General features: G+C 41.5%; 1 protein-coding gene across 1 annotated transcript in view; it reads left to right on the top strand.

Moving 5' to 3' along the window:
• Positions 1-21,390, top strand: part of LOC121314474 (metalloprotease TIKI1-like) — a 72,129-nt gene extending 50,739 nt beyond the window's left edge. The window contains exons 5-7 of the mRNA XM_041247791.1: positions 9,042-9,132; positions 17,142-17,396; positions 20,868-21,390. Coding sequence (XP_041103725.1) covers positions 9,042-9,132; positions 17,142-17,396; positions 20,868-21,060 — 539 coding nt within the window. The 3' untranslated portion in view covers positions 21,061-21,390. The remainder of the gene's footprint in view (positions 1-9,041; positions 9,133-17,141; positions 17,397-20,867) is intronic.
• Positions 21,391-21,626: the final 236 nt, after the last annotated feature.

Genomic DNA, 21,626 nt, shown 5'->3' on the forward strand with positions numbered 1-21,626 from the left:
CATGATAAAGTAAACTATAGCAACAGATAAGGGAGAAATGGTTAATGTGAGGTCTGACAGTGGGTGGCCACCACCAGTAAGTTGACTGTCAGTTGGTGCATAACTTAAATACAGTTGAATTTGTGTTAAGCAATGTAAAGGTTCCTGGTTTATTTTCATGCTGTATTGCATCCCTAACTTGTGAGGTACTTGAAAAGTCAAGAAACACACAGCCAGGCATTACAGAGCAGTAGCTGTTGTTGAATGTCAGCTGTTTTCTGGAAAGTATTATAAAGTACTCTTATTCTGACACTGCTAAATAGAAAATAATAAAAAGCTATTAAGTACCTTTACCTTGGGAAAATAAAATGACAGCCTAAATATAATAGGCATGAAAAGTAAACAAAACATTCATTGTTTTTAATTGAGCCCATTAGGCTTTGCCTCCTAAACCTTTAAAACTCAAACTTCCATGCTTTATTGAGAAGTGCCCTTGTTCTTGTTTTTCCTGTGCTATTTGAATCAATACCACCTTGTCACCCGAGTGCATATGGACAGGGCTTTTTTATTTGTTTTATTTATTTATTGTTTTTGTTTTACAGCAGACTACTGATACAGTTTCATTAATTGCAGTTGAACCTTTTAAGTTTACGTTAAAGTGATGGTACAAAAATGTGCTAGACAGAAACTGATGATGGTCTTTACTTGGTATCCCTTAACAATATAAACCATCTTGCTGTTTTATGGATACACCTGTATCTGAAGAACTAAATTTTTTTACAGTATGAAAAATGTATCTTAAGCTATTATTATTATTATTATTATTATTATTATTATTATTATTATTATTATTATTATTAAGCAGGTTTGCATTGTTTTGTATTTTTAGTCATTACAAGCTTGATGAAATGAGTTACCAGTGGGCTGCATCTGCCCCATCAACACTACCTTTTCACCAAGGCAAGCAGCTCTGGCTTCTGTGGTAACAAGCTATTGCTGCTGTTGGGTGGTTGAACTGATAGAAGTCATGTATTTACACAGTTGGCAAGGGCCCTTGGCTCAGGGCAGTTGTTGACATTTTGACCTGACATTATCCCCAGGACCCCAAGCCAGCAGGCGACTCAACGCTGTTTACTTTGTCATAAGCACAGTGCACTGGGTGTGCATTGCAAGATCTTTAATTGCAGTATCATTACATGAGCCCCAGCTATAGGTGATAAAATCTGTTTACTTCATGTAATATCCAGCTTGCAATGAGGCTGCCAATACACAAAGATATTGCAATATGGGGCACAATGTTTGCTTGAAAGGTGACTTAACTAACTATTACAGTGAACTGTCCTGAAGCCAAGTTTAATTGCAGCAAGCTTGAAAGATTATGGGCTGTCAAAAAGTATAAATTTAGACACAACTGTGTACACTCCTGATGCTTTATGTGGTCTTGTTTTAGTTAACTATTTGTAACACCCTGTTTTAGTAAGTAACGTATCTAGTTTAGGTCAGCTGTCTTAATTCAGGGTTGTTTTATCAACAGGTTACCAGATATATTGGGCAAGATTTTCAACAAAGTCTTCAACCTAGTTTCATTGGTGGATTTTGTGCAACATCAATAGGATTCTGCAATTCATTCTCTGGGTGAAAGATTGCTCTTTTCCTAATTCACTTCCAGACAGGAATTACAGTACATTCCGAGTAAGAATTTCTAGTTGTGACAGTGAGATTGCTTATGATGAAGAGAAGTTTATAAAGAGATGGGAATCTTTCATTTTGTGTTTGTTTGCACAGCTGTGATATGACAACAGATGGTCCAGATATTTGCTTTCATAGCACATCTAGATCAATCAGAAAAAAACTATTTACAGTATGTGGAATACATGCACGTATGGCCTTCAGTGACCTGATGACTGTTAGCAAGGTCAGTGGTACCTGCACAGAACGCTTTCACTGTATTTGCACTGTGCAAGAGGAGACAGTGGTACTGAGCTCTTGAATACTGCTTTGATATTATGTATGTATGCACATACAATATGTTAACTATGCATATCCAAACAGAACTAGATTTAATTGTAACGCTGATTGTAGTAGAGTAGATGAAAAAGCAAGCTGAAACCACACATGATATTCTGCATTTGAGAGATAAAGACGCCTTTGGGCAGCCCTATTTCAGTCCTCTGTTTTCTTCGTTAGAGGATTCCGGTAACTGTAGAGGTACTTTAAAGAGGTGCAGTAAATACCTATCAAAGGGACCTCAACGAACATTCCTGCTGGTAGCAAGAAAATCCAGCAGTCAGATGAGCTCACATTGCTGCTGTCTGGCTCCTGCCTATTCAGCTGTGGGGATATTGGGAGCACAGGTGACTATCATGAGTTATGTGAATAATTGCTCAGATTTGAAGTTAATCATGTTTAAAGCTCAGTAAGGCTGCCAAGCAGCGTTGCCCACCCACCCCCCACCCCCAGATCATGTCAGGATGGAACTGGGTGTCACTCCACATGCCAGCTTAGTTAACTCGGTGAGTAGGGATGTGGAGTTTGGCACTAGTTCAGTCAAGTGAAAGACTTGACTTGTGAAAACAGGCAGCTCAAGCTCTGAGTTAATCAGTAGTAAGTAGTCACCTACTGTACATTCAGCAGGCAAGCTCCTGGCTAAAACCAGTTGATTACGTTTTAATTTGATACCATTCTCATTCCAGGTCAACAAAGCAACTGAGTGAAAACTGCTTGGGTTGTTCATACTAATTCATTCTTTTATATCATATTATAAAGTTGATTCTTTGTAAACACCCACCCATCCTTTAACACTTTCTTTAATATTTTTATTTTGTATTTATTTTCACACATATTATGGATTGAAAAAGAAGTGAAGATGCTTGTGTGAAAATCACCACAGTGCTTCTTCAAGGCATCCCTATACTTGAGACCTGAATAAAGAATGCTGTAATTAATTATGACTATCCTAAGCTGTTGATTGAAGTATTTGGAACCATTTCCTAAAATTGGAAGATGTGTCTTGCTGTAAACTAACTTCAAAAGAGGTCATGTAGAAAAAAGCTAGCATTTCAGGAAGTCAAGAGCAACTTCACTTTTGTTCTGTGTTTATATTCTGGATAGGCACAAGAGCCACGTGTATTACTCCAAGTGGAAAGAGCCACTAGTCTGCTTTCCAAATGGAGTAGCATTTTTTAAAGTCAACCTGTACATGCTTTTCACAGCACAGCAAAGACCAGGGAGTATATTTTGAAAGTGTTTACTCCAGTCTTTAATTGAATCCCTATTTTTTGACGAAAAACATAAGTGATACAATTCAAGGTATTTTAAGCATTTAAGTTATTTAAGTAATGGAGTAAACAATTACAACATATGGTCCTAAAAATAATAGGGAATACTGATGGCATTTCAAAAAGGAAAGATGTTGAAATGTATGGTTCTGTACTACAGAGCTGGGTGTATAGCACGTATCCCTGGTCAAATAAGCATAGTTAAAGTGTTTTGAATAGATTCTTTTATTTCGACATTTTGGGGATTTTACTGTTTATCTTGGAGAGAATTCATTTTGTAGCTTCATTTTGCACTGCCTTCACACTTTGTTAGATGACTCAACAAAAAAAAAGAAAGGTAACTATTTAGCTAAACTTAGCTGGCAAACATAAACCCTTCTCTGAGCTCCCATTCCAGTGATAATTACTTGACACTTTGCTCTGCCTCTGGGCAGGCTCCCCATTGAAGGAAAACAAACCACAGGGCTATTTTCTGGCTCCAGACAGATCTCACGGTATTTTCACCAGGTCAACCGAGCAAATTAGTTAAGCAGACTACTGTTTCCATTCCCAATTGTCACAAGCAGTCTGCATTATCTCAGGCTAACGAGAAAAAGGTATGCCAAAAATCAACATTTCTAAACCCTTGATTCAAAATAAAATATAAGTGTTCAATAATGTTACCAAATCCCTTTTTAGGGAAGCCCAACAATATCGAAATTAATTGGCAAGAATTAGCCTCAATTAATGCCTTTTTGGGCTTTTTGGTTTTATTTACTCATATCTGTTATAGCAATCGGGAATGAGAATAAATAGAATTCAATATGCTCTGGATATATATGCTTACAACCTGAGTACCTCCTGAAACAGGCAATCTTGTATGTAAAACTAAAGACATTTCTCAAGTTAAACTGTACACATTTCATATTAGACTTCCTAAAAAAAATATTTACAGTTTGTTAAAGACAGATAGTTGTTAAGAATTTTTTTTGGAATATACCAGCATGTTTATTTTAAATAGCTGTTTCTTCCATTATAAGGTGATTAAATGAACTTGGAATTAATTATATTCAGAAGCAATGAAAAAACTGAATTGACTGTGGTATAAAGCACTCAATATATATCTTTTAAGATTTTTATCTTAAAGATTTTTTTTTTTTTACCTGTGTTATCATTTTAATCAGTTAAAAGGTAACCAGATGCAAATTGGATAATATGGAGATGTGAAATTCAAGGCAGTTTATTCAGAGTATGGCTGTGTAACTTAGTGATTAATTCTGCCTTCACAAAGATGATCTGTAGAGTCTCCTGTACTTAAATTAAAACTGACTGAAAAATGATCAATTTATATTAATCCGCTGCCTGGGGAAGCTTGGCATGTATGTTAAATTGTGACTTTAACCCAAAACCCACCAGGGCCTATTCATTTCAATGGTGCTTGACAAGTTCTAGACGTTGAACAAGGTGCCTGTGCAAATTTTCAATCATGCTGGCCTTGATTTACATTTTGTTTGACATTCAAAATATCTCAGTCCAAGATTGAGACTCAACATAACTTTTGATATAAACAATGTTTGGCAATGCATTATTGTGTAATTGCATGGTTCTAATGATAGTAAACACATACATTCACTGTTTTTTTTTTTCATTTTGAGAATACAAATAAAATAATACCACAATAGCACAACTTCAATATAACCCTTCTAAGTTTGCAATTTTCCTGATTACCCCAGTATAAGTCTTCAGTTTCTTCCCAGTTGCTCTTCTGCTTAGGTTTTATATTGAGCAGTATCACACCATGAAATATACTTAATATCATCATTTTCCAGGATTGGGCCACCTGCAACACCCACAGAAATATTCTCTCCCAAATAATTACGCGTTTCGGGAGACTGTATTTTAAATTTAACAGCTACTGCCTTGACTTCAGCTACAGTATAGTACAGATTTCTAATCTTCATTTCCAATACCTGCGCTAACATTATACATTAAAAAGTGTGACTATAAAAAGAAACTACATTTCTATGGTTTCATTTGGTGGGGGTCCTCCGTCGGGGGGGCTAGTGTGTTGGAGGGGAGGGCTTGAGCCTTGAGTGTTTAGGAACTCCTGCTATAGACATTCTTATTCTCTTTTGTTCTCATTTCATTAATTTTATTTTTTTTTTACCTTCATTTATCTGGAGAACAGCTTGGTTTCATCTAAGCATCTCTCCAACTTTGGTTTCTCCATGAACCACATCCCGACCACAGACCCCTTTGGGGAATGTCTTCTATATTTCCATATATCTCTTTGTTTCTATACTATAGTTGGTTTTTCCTGAAGGAGTTGTGTTTTTCTTGCCAAGCATACCCTGAAAATCACTGTTGAACGTTCTGTTATTGTGGCGATGTTGCTGAGTAGTAATACCCACTATGGATAGCATTTAAAAGGTCCAACCCTATATTAAGCTTTCGTAAAGTGAAAAATACCCCCCCCCCCCCCAAACACAAACACACACACACACACACACACACACACACACACACACACATTCATACAAGTGTTAATACATTGTAATCAATTTCAAGTAATAATTTTAATCATTTTCATTGTTTTTGTTGTAAACACCCCGCAGTAAGACTGGCAACTCCTTCATAAGTGCAGGTCAGAAAAATGAGTTTTTGTTCTCTACAAGGATCCCTGAATACTGTTTACTTTTAATGAAAATAGCTTTTCTACCATTGTTTATTCTAACCTGAGTTGAACAGAACAGAAGACGAAGGGAGGTTGCCTGGTTTTGCTTAATTACAGAAATCTCTTAAATACACCAAGCTAACAATATATTTAGTGGTTTCTGTGTCTATAAGCACTTGCTGTATACATTGGTATCTTCCTCTGTCTATTGTGCTGGGGAGGCTTCAAACGTTTTGCTACAAACTTTGTTTAGAATATTCCTTAATGTGCCCTTTGGATTAAACGTCAAGTTGGTATGTTTTGGCTTTGCATAACTTGTTATGTTGTGCATTTCCTCCAGGATCTAAGTGTGAATAAAGCAAGAATAATAGCAATTTAAACTGTATTAGTTGCAAAGTGAAGTGGCATAGTCATAGCATGGAACCTAGGATGCTGAAATACAGGGTCCCCCACTGCAAAAGTGTTTGTCAGCTGCCCAAGCATCATGCAGAGTAATAGCTTGGATTACAAACTGTGCTTCATACTACTTCAAAGCTTCAGTTATCTAAAAAATATTGGGCCAGAAGAGGTCTTAGATATAAAAAGGAATCAATAACTTTAATCACTCAGTCATAAAATATTTATTAAAAAAAATCAAGAAACTACTTTGCAGGCAAATTCTTTGTATTCCTGCCTTTATCGGCATAGTGTGAACAGTTTCTTTCTCACTTTCTGTCAGAATATTAACAGTGTGTCTTTATTTTTCATTAAAGCACCCAGGAGTGTTTATTTTAAATTTAGATTGCTATACGGTGTCTTTCTTTTCTGACAGTGGAAGGGTTTTTCTTAAAGCCTGTTTACAGTTCAGCAGTTGCATTGTCAGACAGGTGCCGTCCCCCAAAGAGGGTGTTTAGCAACTGCAGCGTCCTATTCTTTAATTTGGCTTCACCGCCTCGCCCGGTCCTGGCTTAGTGGCTAGGTTTGATAAGACCAGTTTTGGACCTTCCTTTGATGTCATCTTCCCAAAGTTTTTTTCATTTATCCTCTTCTTATTGTGCCTTCTGTCCGTCCTCTCTTCCTAAATTCTCTCATTAAGACTGCTCCCATAAATCACCAGGTTTGCTGCTTTGTCAATCCATTGTTTTCTTCAGGCTCATTCTCTTTAGGGTGAAATTGGTCAGACTAGCTGTTTTCTGTCCAAGGAATGCTGTGAAAGTTTCAGTAGGTACAGCTTTCAAAAACTGTCCACAGTTTTATCAGCTGTAAGTTTCATTTTTATTCTAATGTAATGTTCTTCCCTGCTTCCCTTTTGTTAAAAAGAACAGGTCACAGTATGTATGATATATTTACTAATGCCGATGTTGATACCTGACTTGTACAGTTAGTAATATAATGAAAGGGTCACTCTTAATATATCTTTAAAATTTAAATAATGTAGGGCCATATTGTTGAAAAAATAAGTAGAGGAATTAAAAGCATTAAATTGTACAGATAAAAGGCCATTCACAATTCCAGTCCAGTTCCACTAAAGAAAATATTGCCGTTAAAAGCCCAGCACATGCTCAGAAAACCTAATTGGTAGGCCAGACTTAGAAAGCTGCTCTGTCGGTACATTATCAAGCCTAAGTGAAGCTGACACCCTGGGATCCTTCAAGAAGCTGCTTGATGAGATTCTGAGACCAATAAGCTACTAACAACCAAAGGAGCAAGATGGACCGAATGGCCTCCTCTCGTTTGTAAACTTTATTATGGATAGATTAAAGGCCTTGTTCTTATTTACACACCAATATAGTACATGGCTGAGCTGCTGCACACAATGGCCTCCCATTTCCTTTGTGAATGAGTGGAGAAGAATAGAGACCCCTGACATGGTACACTGACCCCTCAATGCATCATTTCACCTAGCTTTGTGGGGATAATAGAGAATTGTGCATCAAAGCTGAGTCTTGCATGGCCTGAGAGTGCAGGCTTTTCTTTCAGGGTCACTGGGGTGTATGTAGGCCCAAAAGAGAAGCAGGTGACAGAGGCCTACTCCCTGTTATGTGCTTTTGGATCCATTTTCACCTGCAGGGTTGTTTGATCTGGGACTTAATGTTACTCAATGGTAATTATGGGTCACCCATTGTCTGGGCTGCTGATGTGCTGATGTGCTTCTCAGGGACAGCTTGCCCTTCATTACTCAAGAAGATGGATTGCAGATTTATTAAGTCTGGGCTTAACTCTACTGACCTTGTAGGACCATATTGATTTATTGATACCAGTGATCGGAAGAATTGTTAGGTCGACCAGTGTGTCGTCAGCTCACCGTGCACCAGCGACCCCTGTAGTCTGGCTGGGCGCTTGCAGGCTTGCCTGTAAGCTGCCCTGAGCTGCGTTGTCCTCCAATGCTGTAGCTCTGAGGTGGCTACATAGTGAGTCTGCAGTGTGAAAAGAAGTGGTCACCTGACGGCACATGCTTTGAAGGACGGTGTGTTCGCCTTTGCCGGTCCCGAGTCAGCGCAGGGGTGGTGGCGGTGAGCTGAACCTAAAAATAATTGGATATTCTAAATTGGGAGAAAATACAAAAAATAACTGGCGACTACTAAATAAAAAAAATAAAAAAACAGTGATAATGGTTTTACATTTTAAATACTGCAGTCTTATTACATCTCATTACTTACCGGTCAAACATAAATAGATTGTGTTTGACCGATTCTCAAATTGGTAAAACAGACTTGACTTTGATCTGATTTCATTGTTCAATTTATTCTCGTACATTAACCTCACAAGACACTCTTGAAAACACAAGATTGCATGAAAACTAGTAAAATATTGCAATACAAATATTTTATAAAGCTTCCCTTTCTTTATGGTTACTGTAGAATAAGAAACTGAAAATTTGTTCAAACTGAGTTACCCTAATATGAAGGTCTTCATTACCGGTAAATACAACAATACTATCAAAAGCAACCTTGCTTTTTTATTGTTTTTATTGTTGTTGTTGTTGTTGTTGTTGTTTTGTCATTTAAAGATAAAGACTAAAATGTCATAAAAGCCAAATAAGAAGTAATCAACAATATAATTGTATTTTGTTGGTAAGTCTGTGCTGATTCACGCTGATATGTATGCCTTGATACATATGGGGGTTGAAAATCGAACTGTTTATATTGCAGGTCACTTCCTGGGCAACAACACAGTGATTGATGTGTTACGGAGAGAGGGATATGAAGTAGAGCATACCCCCGCAGGGCAACCCATTAACAGGTAATATAAACACATCTCTTACTCTGCTTTCTTTCTGTTTGAGAAAATGCACTGGAGCCACAGTGTTTTCAAATCTGTTTTGCTAATGACATCATTGGCCAATGATTCTCCTTGCCAGTGGTCTGGAATGGTCAACTAAGCCTGCTCAGTTATCCTAGTCTCAGCTGTTTTTAACAGGAAATTGGTATGTTTGTTTTAGTAAGTGCAAACATTGTATTTACAAGTGGAGGTCATGCTTAACATAACTTGGGACTACTTGTTCTCCATGCTGGATTAGCAGTCAGAGTAAATGTATTAATGCAGACTTCTTTTAAAGATGACTTTCTCAATGTCTTCATCGGGCAGGACCGCAGAGCTCAGAGTCTTGGTGGACAGGGTCATAGATAATAGAAACCAATTGTATTTATCAGTGCAATCATTTTCTACAATAAATCTGGCTTTACTTCCTTATCAACAGATTTTGGTTGACTGAAGTTACTTCTGTGATTGTTGATTGTCTAGGAAACTGGATAAGCGTCTCAGCGTCTCCCAGTGACCATTATAGTCATTTTTTACTTAATTTACAGCATTTGGTGATGGTTGTTAAAGGCTGCCTTTTTGACTTCTTGTACCACAGATTAGTTATTTATTACATTTTGCTCTGTAAAATTGGCAGACCATATTTTATCACTTAAACTGGCATAAGGCTTTACACATGCTTTTCAGACAATAACCAGCTTCATCCCGAGGTCTGCATGGTATTTCTTTCTTAATTTTCCAACTGTATTTCAAATGGAAATCTTTTTCCAAAATAAGCGCAACCATAGTTTGTGTAATTTTACCACAGATCCAAAACAGATGTTAAGTTATGCTCAGATTATTGTGAAAAATGGGTTGACTGCAAATATTATAACATTTCCCAACACCTTTTTAACACAGTGAATCTGTCATTCCTTTTAATAAAAAAAAAAGGCTAAAATAAGAATCAGTCAAATTAGTACATCAACTACGGTACTTATTCTTGATTTATTATAAATGCATCCTCTTTATATTTGTTGCCCCAGTAACAGTCATGGCACTCAAACAGTAATTGCATTTTATTTTCTTGAAATAGCTGGTGATCCACAAATCACGTAATGGTTCTTTTTTAAAACCAAGGAGAAAATAAACAGACAATGTACCAGGATGCAAACTATGTTATTTGCAAAGTGAGGTCAGTATTTTAGAGACAGTGTGTTGTACAGCATCTCTCTAAACATTGAAGAGCGAGAACAGAGCATGCTTTTTAAAACAGCCAGTATGATCAATGTAAATGTTTTTTCTGGCATTAACATAGTTTTCATAAATATACAAGTGTGAGTTTATTGCAGACGATTCTAGGCACAGGCTGTTTCCATTTATTTCAATAAAACTACCATCTGTATTTGAAATTTCAACAATGCTTTTCAGTATTGGTTTGAAGCTGGTAGGGCTACCGGATTTTAACTTTGTATGCAGGTTGAAAAGTAGTTTTTGCTGGTTTCAAGTTAAAACAAATACAGTATATTTTAAGAGCTTTTAGTTTTTATTTATATAAAAATTTTTATATTATAGATCTCTTATAAGAGAGATAAATTGAAAACTAAAACTATAATATAACTAAAACTAAAACTATATATATATATATATATATATATATATATATATATATATATATATAATATATATATACACACACACACACACACACACACACACACACACACACACAGTGCCTTGCAAAAGTATTCAGACCCCTGACCAATTCTCTCATATTACTGAATTACAACTGGTACATTGAAATTTTGTTTTGTTCGATATGTTTTTTTTTTTTAAACACTTAAACTCAAAATCAATTATTGTAAGGTGACACTGGTTTTATGTTGGGAAATATTTTTAAGAAAAATAAAAAACTGAAATATCTTCCTTGCATAAGTATTCAACCCCCACACATTAATATTTGGTAGAGCCACCTTTCGCAGCAATAACAGCTTTAAGTCTTTTGGGGTAAGTATGTACCAGCTTTGCACACAGTGTTGGAGTGATTTTGGCCCATTCTTCTTGGCAGATTTGCTCCAGGTTGTTCAGGTTGGTTGGATGACGCTTGTGGACCGCAATTTTCAAATAGTGCCTGTGGCAGAGCAAAGCTCTGCCCTTTTAAATTGGCAGGGATGGGGTTAACTTCCCCTACCTGCCTGGGTTTATTATGTTCAGGTGGCTGGGGTTGATTAGTTGATTAGGTTGATTAACGATCAATCAGCGCCCAGCCACCTGATATAAAAGGAGGCCTCTGCTTCTCATTTGGGAGAGGGAGCTGAGGAAGCAGGTTGGTGTTTTTTTTGTGGTTTTTTTGAATTTTCTAAATCCAGTGAAGGCATTGCCCAGCCTGGAAACTTTATTTTTGTGAGTTTTGTTTTTGCTTTATTTGTGTTTGAGTATCTGTTATTTTGCCCTTGTGCACTTTATTTTTGTTTATTTATAATAAAATAGTTATTTTTTTGAACTGCAGTCTGTCTCTGGGCCTCTATCCACTCGCCAGCCTGCCACATTTGGTGTCAGAAGTGGGATAGCGCCACCTAGAGGCTCAGAGCAGTATTTATTTTTATTTATTTTTTTGAAAAAAAAAAAATGGGAAAGAAGAGCAGACAGTGGAAAAGGCAGGACAAGCAGCAGCTGAAGAAATGTAAGCTGCTGCAGCCACCGCTGGAGGACCCGGCCAGCCTCTTCCCCTGGTGTTCCTGGTGCGGGAAGGAGGACCATCGTTGGCGGTCCTGCCCAGACGTGCCACCGGCAAACTGGTGTGGCCGGTGTGAGGAGGACGGCCACAACTGGGCAGGATGCCCCTACAACCAGGCCCAGGAAGAGGTGCCGTGTTCACCCCGGGCATCAGGGGCCACCCCACTACCTCCAGCACCACCACCTTCACCACCGTCCCAGGAGATCTGGGACTGGTTGATGCACCCTGAGGCAGACCTCGTCCACGATCTCCCCATAGTTATCAACACGCTGTGGCGTCGAGATGGGGAGAGGTGGGAACAGTGGGAGGAACAGCACCACCCGGCCTCCTTCCCAGAGGTTGCCCTCATGGTGGTTAATTACCTGGCGGTAGACATGGGAGATCCACCGGTCACTCCAATAAAGAGAGGTGAGCCGCCTTCCCGGGAGCCAGAGAGGGGCGAGGGGCTGCCGTCGCTCCCAGAGCCAGAGAGGGGCGAGGAGCCGCCGTCGCTCCCAGAGCCAGAGAGGGGCGAGGAGCCGCCGTCGTCCCCAGAGCCAGAGAGGGGTGAGGAGCCGCCGTCGCTCCCAGAGCCAGAGAGGGGTGAGGAGCTGCTGTCGCTCCCAGAGCCAGAGAGGGAGGAGGAGCCTCCGTCACTCCCAGAGCCAGAGAGGGAGGAGGATCTGCCGTCGCTCCCAGAGCCAGAGAGGGTGAGGATCTGCCGTCGCTCCCAGAGCCAGAGAGGGGTGAGGAGCTGCCGTCGCTCCCAGAGCCAGAGAGGGGTGAGGAGCTGCCGTCGCTCCCAGAGCCAGAGAGGGAGGAGGATCTGCCGTCGCTCCCAGAGCCAGAGAGGGAGGAGGATTGCCGTCGCTCCCAGAGCCAGAGAGGAGTGAGGAGCTGCCGTCGCTCCCAGAGCCAGAGAGGGAGGAGGATCTGCCGTCGCTCCCAGAGCCAGAGAGGGAGGAGGAGCCTCCGTCACTCCCAGAGCCAGAGAGGGAGGAGGATCTGCCGTCGCTCCCAGAGCCAGAGAGGGAGGAGGATCTGCCGTCGCTCCCAGAGCCAGAGAGGGAGGAGGATCTGCCGTCGCTCCCAGAGCCAGAGAGGGGTGAGGAGCTGCCGTCGCTCCCAGAGCCAGAGAGGGGTGAGGAGCTGCCGTCGCTCCCAGAGCCAGAGAGGGAGGAGGAGCTGCCGTCGCTCCCAGAGCCAGAGAGGGAGGAGGATCTGCTGTCGCTCCCAGAGCCAGAGAGGGAGGAGGAGCCTCCGTCACTCCCAGAGCCAGAGAGGAGTGAGGAGCTGCCGTCGCTCCCAGAGCCAGAGAGGGAGGAGGATCTGCCGTCGCTCCCAGAGCCAGAGAGGGGTGAGGAGCTGCCGTCGCTCCCAGAGCCAGAGAGGGAGGAGGATCTGCCGCCGCCAGAGCCCGAGAGGGAGGAGCCGCCGCCGCTCTCAGAGCCCGAGAGGGAGGAGCCGCCGCCGCTCTCAGAGCCCGAGAGGGAGGGGCCGCCTCCGCCACCACCAGAGGGAGCCGGGCCGCCGCCTCCGCCACCAGAGGGAGCCGGGCCGCCGCCTCCGCCACCAGAGGGAGCCGGGCCGCCGCCTCCGCCACCAGAGGGAGAGGGGGCCGCCGCGCCTCCGCCACCAGAGGGAGCCGGGCCGCCGCCTCCGCCACCAGAGGGAGCCGGGCCGCCGCCTCCGCCACCAGAGGGAGCCGGGCCGCCGCCTCCGCCACCAGAGGGAGCCGGGCCGCCGCCTCCGCCACCAGAGGGAGCCGGGCCGCCGCCTACTCGCCGCCTCTCCCACCAGAGGGAGCCGGGCCGCCGTCGCCGCCTCCGCCACCAGAGGGAGCCGGGCCGCCGCCTCCGCCACCAGAGGGAGCCGGCCGGCCGCCGCCTCCGCCACCAGAGGGAGCCGGGCCGCCGCCGCCTCCGCCACCAGAGGGAGCCGGGCCGCCGCCTCCGCCACCAGAGGGAGCCGGGCCGCCGCCGCCTCCGCCACCAGAGGGAGCCGGGCCGCCGCCTCCGCCACCAGAGGGAGCCGGGCCGCCGTCGCCGCCTCCGCCACCAGAGGGAGCCGGGCCGCCGCCTCCGCCACCAGAGGGAGCCGGGCCGCCGTCGCCGCCTCCGCCACCAGAGGGAGTCGCCGCCTCCGCCACCAGAGGGAGCCGGGCCGCCGTCGCCGCCTCCGCCACCAGAGGGAGCCGGGCCGCCGTCGCCGTGCTACCTTGGAGATTCGGGGCCCCCTCAACCAAAGAAGGCTTGGGGGCTCCGACATCAACCCCGCCCACCACCACCCACCATAACAGCCCACCCAAGGGACATAATTGGACTCTTGGGGGGGAGGGGGGGGGGGTGGGGGGAAGGGGGGAGTTGGCCGATTGCGGCCGGTGTACGTTGTACATGGGGGGAGGTGTGTGGCAGAGCAAAGCTCTGCCCTTTTTAAATTGGCAGGGATGGGGTTAACTTCCCCTACCTGCCTGGGTTTATTATGTTCAGGTGGCTGGGGTTGATTAGTTGATTAGGTTGATTAACGATCAATCAGCGCCCAGCCACCTGATATAAAAGGAGGCCTCTGCTTCTCATTTGGGAGAGGGAGCTGAGGAAGCAGGTTGGTGTTTGTTTTGTGGTTTTTGAATTTTCTAAATCCAGTGAAGGCATTGCCCAGCCTGGAAACTTTATTTTTGTGAGTTTTGTTTTTGCTTTATTTGTGTTTGAGTATCTGTTATTTTGCCCTTGTGCACTTTATTTTTGTTTATTTATAATAAAATAGTTATTTTTTTGAACTGCAGTCTGTCTCTGGGCCTCTATCCACTCGCCAGCCTGCCACAGTGCCATAGATTCTCAATGGGATTGAGATCAAGACTTTGACTGGGCCACTGTAGGACATTCACCTTTTTGTTCTTGAGCCACTCCATTGTTGCTTTGGCCTTGTGCTTGGGATCATTGTCCTGCTGAAAGGTGAATTTCCTCCCAAACTTCAGTTTTTTAGCAGGCTGAAGCAGATTCTCTTGCAGTATTTTCCTATATTTTGCTCCATCCATTCTTCCTTCAATTGTAACAAGATGCCCAGTCCCTGCTGATGAGAAGCATCCCCCCAGTATGATGCTGCCACCACCATACTTCACTGTAAGGATGGTGTGTCTTGAGGCATGGGCAGTGTTAGGTTTGCGCCACACATAGTGCTTTGAGTTTTGGCCAAAAAGCTCTATCTTGGTCTCATCTGACCACAAAACCTTTTCCCACATCGCAGCTGGGTCACTCTCATGCTTTCTGGCAAACTCCAGACGTGCTTTCAGATAGTACTTTTTGAGTAATGGCTTCTTTCTTGCCACCCTCCCATACAGGCCAGTGTTATGCAGAGCTCTTAATATGATTGCCTGATGCACCATTACTCCACTCCCAGCCACTGAACTCTGTAGCTCCTTCAAAGTGATTGTTTGCCTCTCTGTGGCTTCTCTCACAAGTCTCCTACTTGTTTGAGCGCTGAGTTTTGAGGGACGGCCTTTTCTTGGCAGTGCCTGGGTGGTGTGATGCAGCTTCCACTTCCTGATTATTGATCCAACTGTGCTCACTGGGATATCCAAACACTTGCATATTATTTTGTACCCTTTGCCTAATCTATGCATATGTATTACTTTATCTTTAACTTCTGTAGAATGCTCTTTGGTCTTCATTTTCCTTCAGATTCACAGCCTTACCAGTGATCCTTCAAGAGTGTGGTTTTTGTCCAGAAAATGTGACAACAACTTTAATGGTTCACAGGTGGAGGCCAATGGTAAGGTAATTGTGTCCTCGTTAGGGCAGTTTCTTTCATCGGTGCAAACTGGGAGCTTCCACAGCACAGGGGTTGAATACTTATGCAAGCAAGATATTTCAGTTTTTTATTTTTCTTAAAAATATTTCCCAACATAAAACCAATGTCACCTTACAATAATTGATTCTGAGTTTCAGTGTTTAAAAATAAAATATCAAACAGAACGAAATTTCAATGTACCAGTTCGATAGGTCCACTTTAATAAAAGAACTACGAAAGTAGCTTTTAGTGAAAACTACTGTTTGTCTAAAGTGTTAAAATATTAGTGAAACCTGTGTTGCATTTTTAGATGAAAACAAATGTTTCTCCAGCAAAACCAAAAGTTAGTTAGTTTTTGTTCACCCCCTGTGTGCTTACAAATCAGATATCGTGCAGGTAAAATTAAAAAAAAGAAAAACAGCCTCCAACATCACCCTTTGCTTTCTATCTGTCTGCTATGAAGCTTTTGTCAATCACTCTCTTGTCTGCCGCCGGTTGATAAGAATCTGCATCTACCCTCAGCCTAGTATTAAGTTCGGTCACGTCTTCTTGTCTCCAGTATGACCCTTGATTCCGGTGTGGGTAGATAGAGATTGATAGGGACGCATGGCAATAACATTGAGACTGAAAGAAGTTGATAGTCTCGTCTCCAGATATCATTTAAATCTTACTGCCGCTAAGGAAACCACACGCAGGGTGTGTGTGTGTGTGAGTGTGTGTGTGTGTGTGTGTGTGCGTGCGTGCGTGCGAGCATGTTTTATGACCAGGCTTTGCAAAATCCTAAATAAATGCAACCCCTAATTGAAAGAGACACTGGGGGGCTTAAGGCTGTGCTGTTTCCCAGTAAAAACATATATCAAGATTTGGGATTTTGGCTGAATATAATTGCCTACATTTTTACAGCAGTAATTTTACATTCTTGGAATGTTATTGATATTAAAACAACATTCAAAGTGCAATTTGCAGAAAGATAAAAGCTAAGTGTATTACATTAGAAGAAGCTACCATACTTATTCAAGAGAACATGTGCGTGGTATTGCTTGCTGCTATTTTATCTGTAATTCAGAGAGATGACCATTAACCAGGCAATGCTTAAGATACAGAAAAAAAACATATTGGTTGATCCTGGGTGAAAACCAAATTAAGCCTTTTGACTGTTTGGAAACATTCATAGAAGATACATACAGGTGTACATATTTATGTTTGGTGTCTGTTGAACAAATTGTTTGATGGTAGTTCCTATTTCAATTAATATACTTTTTAATGAAAAAGTCGATATGGGCAAATACAGAAACAAAGCACACATGGAGGAAAATATTTACATATGTAGCTGTTCACTCAGCCATGGATAACTTTTGTATTAAAAAATATTTTGTAAAAATATATTTTGTATTGTAAAATATTTCGTAACACATAATACCAACAGGTAGTGTATCTTCATCAGTGAGATATGAAATCTATAGTCTTTACCACATAGGACCTCACAGCCTTATCTGTTTGTTTTGCTCAGTGAGAACAGTCAGAAGTCGCCCTCCTCTCCGCTCTTTACCCGCTACTCCACTGCCCAGGAGCTGGAGCAGGAGCCTCAATTGGAGCCCTTCCGTCACGAGCAGGACCAGGAGGACGAGCTGCTGCCCCACATGCTGCTTCCGGACAACCTAGACCTGCTCGAGAAAGTGGACCGCAAGTACAAGAAGAAACGCAGGAAGCAAAATAAGAAGAGGCTTCGCCAGTTCAATGACTTGTGGGTCCGGATCGAAGAAAGGTAATCATCCGATAGATGCTTATGTGATATGAAAATGAAGGCTACATTTTAAATGTCTACCTTATAACAGGGTTTCAAATACAATAAGGTAGGTAGGTCTGGTCATTGGGTACACAATAAAGCACATGCTGTACCACACGACACATTCATTGCACTATTGTTTCTTTTTCAGTCAAAACCAATCTGATGTTTACTCTTTTACCTGCTTTCCTCTACACATGCACACTCAAAACAAACACTCAGTGTTTGTGTTAGCAAAGCTTGAGCTGTGCAATCTGTGCAGTGGTCAAAATCGTCAACAAGATCCAGGATAACCTGGCACTGCCATTGCATGACTTTATCCTCCATGTACCAAAGGTGCGTCTGGAATCTAGACGTCCAGTCTGGCTGTCACTTCCTGACCCTGATTGGTCATCAACAACCCAGTGGCAAGAGGAGTGGTTCCAGAGCGACACTCGCAACCAATTCCTCATTGCTGACCCAACAGACCGCCTGCCCTGCTTTGACCTGCCATGCCAAGATTGGACTTTACTCAATCGCTACCGTACTGGTCACGGTCGGTGTGCAGCGTGTCTTTACGACTGGGGCCTCGTAGACAGCCCACTCTGCTCATGTGGGGAGAAACAGACAATGCTTCATGTTGTGGAGGACTGCCCGCTGACAAGTTTCCCGGGTGGACTCCGTGCTTTACACACAGCTGTTGATTCAGCAGTTGCTTGGCTGCGCAAGAACAGCACACGCTAAGAAGAAGAAGCTGTGCAATCTGAGAGGTAAAGATAAAAGGTAAAACAGATATCAAGTCTAACGAGCCAGTTCCTGGGACTCCTGGGGGAGATTTTGCAAAGCTGTTCCGGTTGAGTTTACCAGGAAAGCTTGGTGCACTTTTCTAGCCATAAATCTCAGCCATCCCTGTGGAAGTGAATAAGAATTTTTACAACTGTGCCAGTCAGCTGTTGAGTTATCATCTGTGTCACCTCTACAGGTGGAGTAAATGGTCTTCAAAAAAATAAACCATTTATACTACTTGAAGAAAACATTTAAACAGAAAAAAGCTGGTTTTCATTTTCAATCAAGAAGCAGTTTGCTTAACTGCACAGTGTAATGTGTATTTATTTTTTACACGGATGTGACATGCAGTGAGTGATTCATGTTAGATTTCAGGTTAAAATAAAAACACACCTTTTACAAGCAAATCTAACTATACCTTTTTTATTGTACTGTATATACTATTGAGAGTAAAGAATGTCTTAGTTATGACTGCCTTCAGAAGCCATTGAAAACATACAATATGTAAAGCTAATGTTCTGGTTTTATATATTTATTTTTACACACAATTGCACATGGCCCTATTTGGAAGTGAGTACAGATTTTGCCTATTTTTTTTTTTTTTTTATGAGACCAGAAAAAATGATAACTATACAATTAACCATGGGCTTGATGGAAAATGGGAGCATTTCTATATCTTCATGTTCAGGTGCGTACTACAAGGGAATAGAAACGCATGCACACACAAAAGGTACAACAATCCTAGAAGAGGAGAATATAAATGTACAGCCAAGACACATTTTCCTTTCCAGCAAATATATAGTACCTTTCACCTTTTTATTTTTTTTTTAAATTTGGTGCTGCATGCTGTGTTCTTTGGGGTCCATTACAGGCTATCTGCTTGATTTGGCTGCAGTACAGCAAGGCCTCCTGATGCAGGTTAAAACAAGAAACAAAGAAAAACAGGCCTGCTGTTTTGGAAAATGATATCATCTGGCCTAAAAAGAATTACTACTTTGAATTTAACCTTAAAAATCTATCCAAATAACAAAACCAAGACCAATTAGGTATGAATACATATCATTAATGAAAAACATATGCCAGTGCTAAAAGTGACTCATAAATAAAGCCACAGATTCTGAAATGAGTATTTCAATTTCATGCTGCTTAAATGCTCAAGTTAAATTTCAAGTTTGGGTCAGCCTACCTCACTGCCTACCTAGTTGTCCTTAAAAAGCTGGCCTCCACATCAAATTCCTTGAACCACACAGTGCCATTTCCATTGGACATTAATATCACCTTACCTGAAACAGACATTTCTACACCTTTGTCATCGGCCAGTCACAACCAAACCTGCCAGTTTGTTATAAATGGCTTGTCCCAATCATAACTGTGCTGGTTTCAAAGTATGGACATGAAAAACAAAGCTGAAATGATTTAATGTGAATTCTCAGTAGGTTTGACTCACTGACTAAAGACTATACTCCTGTATTTGCCTCCCAACTCTTTCCCAGGTCTCTGCACCACTGACTGCTGGGTGCTCTCCAGCACCCATCTCCTGCTACACCACTGCATGTCTCAGTAAAACTAATTTAATTGGTCCTGGATCCCTTAAAGGTGTCATTGTGCTGGAGGCACAGACTGGCTTCTAGATTTCTTCTTTTTTAAACAAAAAATATATTCCCTTGTTTTTTCAGCCAACAGTAGTGGTTCAGAAGAAGAAGAATCAAGTTTCACAGACCCGACCTACCCTGTAACATCCAAAATGTTGCATTCTTTACATCTCTATAAGAATGCTTGTGTCTAGTGATTTTGGCAGATGCAGTATGATTAAAGCTGATGATTTCTAGAAACTTTAAGAAAGAGTCACTGACAACATTTGAGTCATTGACAACATTTTTCAAATATATTAATATAAAATCATTTGGCAGAATTATTCATTTAAGCTCCTTAAAAAAACAACAAGTTTATAAACACACATTTGGAATATTAATAGCAGTAACAATAATAGTCTGGGGATAAGCAGTGGTTTAATTAATCTGAGCTAGTTTTGACAGAATAACTTTCAGATGTATATCATTGTACTGCCACCTTCAAATATTTCAAAATGTTAATACTAGTATTGTATTTTTCTGATAAAAGCTGTGTATATGCAAGATCCCACATGAAGTGCAATGAGAGGCCTTCTTCATAAAACTTTAATGGGGTATTAACCAAGCCAATGTTCTCACCTCTCAGTAGCACAACAGCATTAAGTCTTTTTCTATTATTGTATCACATTCACTCGGGTGAAACTAATTTGCCAAACTGTAAATTCACGTCCTGTGAACACATATTTAAACCTCACCTGACCCTAAATCGAGCTGTAGACTGAGTGTGAGGATTCTGCTGCACGGTAAGTGAATTTATGGTGTGGTGGATTTTTCTGAGGCTATAAAACTTGATAAATTAAACCTTCGTCACTCTACCTCTTTAACTTTTTAAAATGTTTTTATTCATTGAATTTGGTGTTTTAAACTTCTCAACTATTTGAGCATTTTTTAAAACACTTGAACAGTCCCCAGTTTCACAAATCATTTTTGCAATACCCAAGTTTTCCTCCTTGTCAAATTACTTATGTAGACTGGGCCACAACCCAGTTCTGTTGTTGTGCACTTATATGAACTCAGATAGATGTTTATTAGTCGTTGCTTTCTTGTCTTTCAGCACCACTGTTGCACCCCCTCCTCCACTGGTACGCGTCATAAATGGATATATAACAGTGGAGTCCCTTGTCCACGGGCATGGAAGATCCGAACACACCAGGACGTATGTGGACTCTGCCTCACTACCTTCAACGTCTCTGCTTCTTTTTATATTGACTTTGGTGGCTCATATATTGACGTTGCATCTGTACTAAACTGTAAGGTGTGCTCTGAATGCTCAGGCCCACCGTGTACGAAGCTGCCTCTTATAAAATGGATGGAAAGACTTTTGACACAAGACCATCGGAACATGACTGAACTGCGCAAATGGCAAAGAAAACAAACACTTTACCTGATTAAATTAAATTGCTATCAGAAGGTTAGACTAATTAAGGAAAATGATTCCTTTAGCCACTATTTTTTTCTTCTCTTCAAGAAGAATTTCTATATCCCATAATGCTATGGGAGTTGTATATTGCTTCTGTAACATAGGTGTAATTTAGAATTATCAAAAAAAAAAAAGATAAATTTGTTTTTTGTTTTTGAATTTGTTTTTTGTTTTTGTAAAAAAACACTATATTTTTTCTGGATATTACAGGCACTAAACACCACTAAATTTGAGTATCATATAACCACATATTGTACAATATTCTAAATACTAAAAGAAAGGAAAGTCAACGACAAGCATTTCAAACTCTTTCTCAATGTCCTCAATTTTGACTCAGTCATTTATTAAGTTTCTTTTAGTATTTCTAAATGTAGAACTATTGAGTATTTAATA

Source organism: Polyodon spathula, chromosome 1 (assembly GCF_017654505.1).
Source record: "Polyodon spathula isolate WHYD16114869_AA chromosome 1, ASM1765450v1, whole genome shotgun sequence".
Lineage (NCBI taxonomy): Eukaryota > Metazoa > Chordata > Actinopteri > Acipenseriformes > Polyodontidae > Polyodon > Polyodon spathula.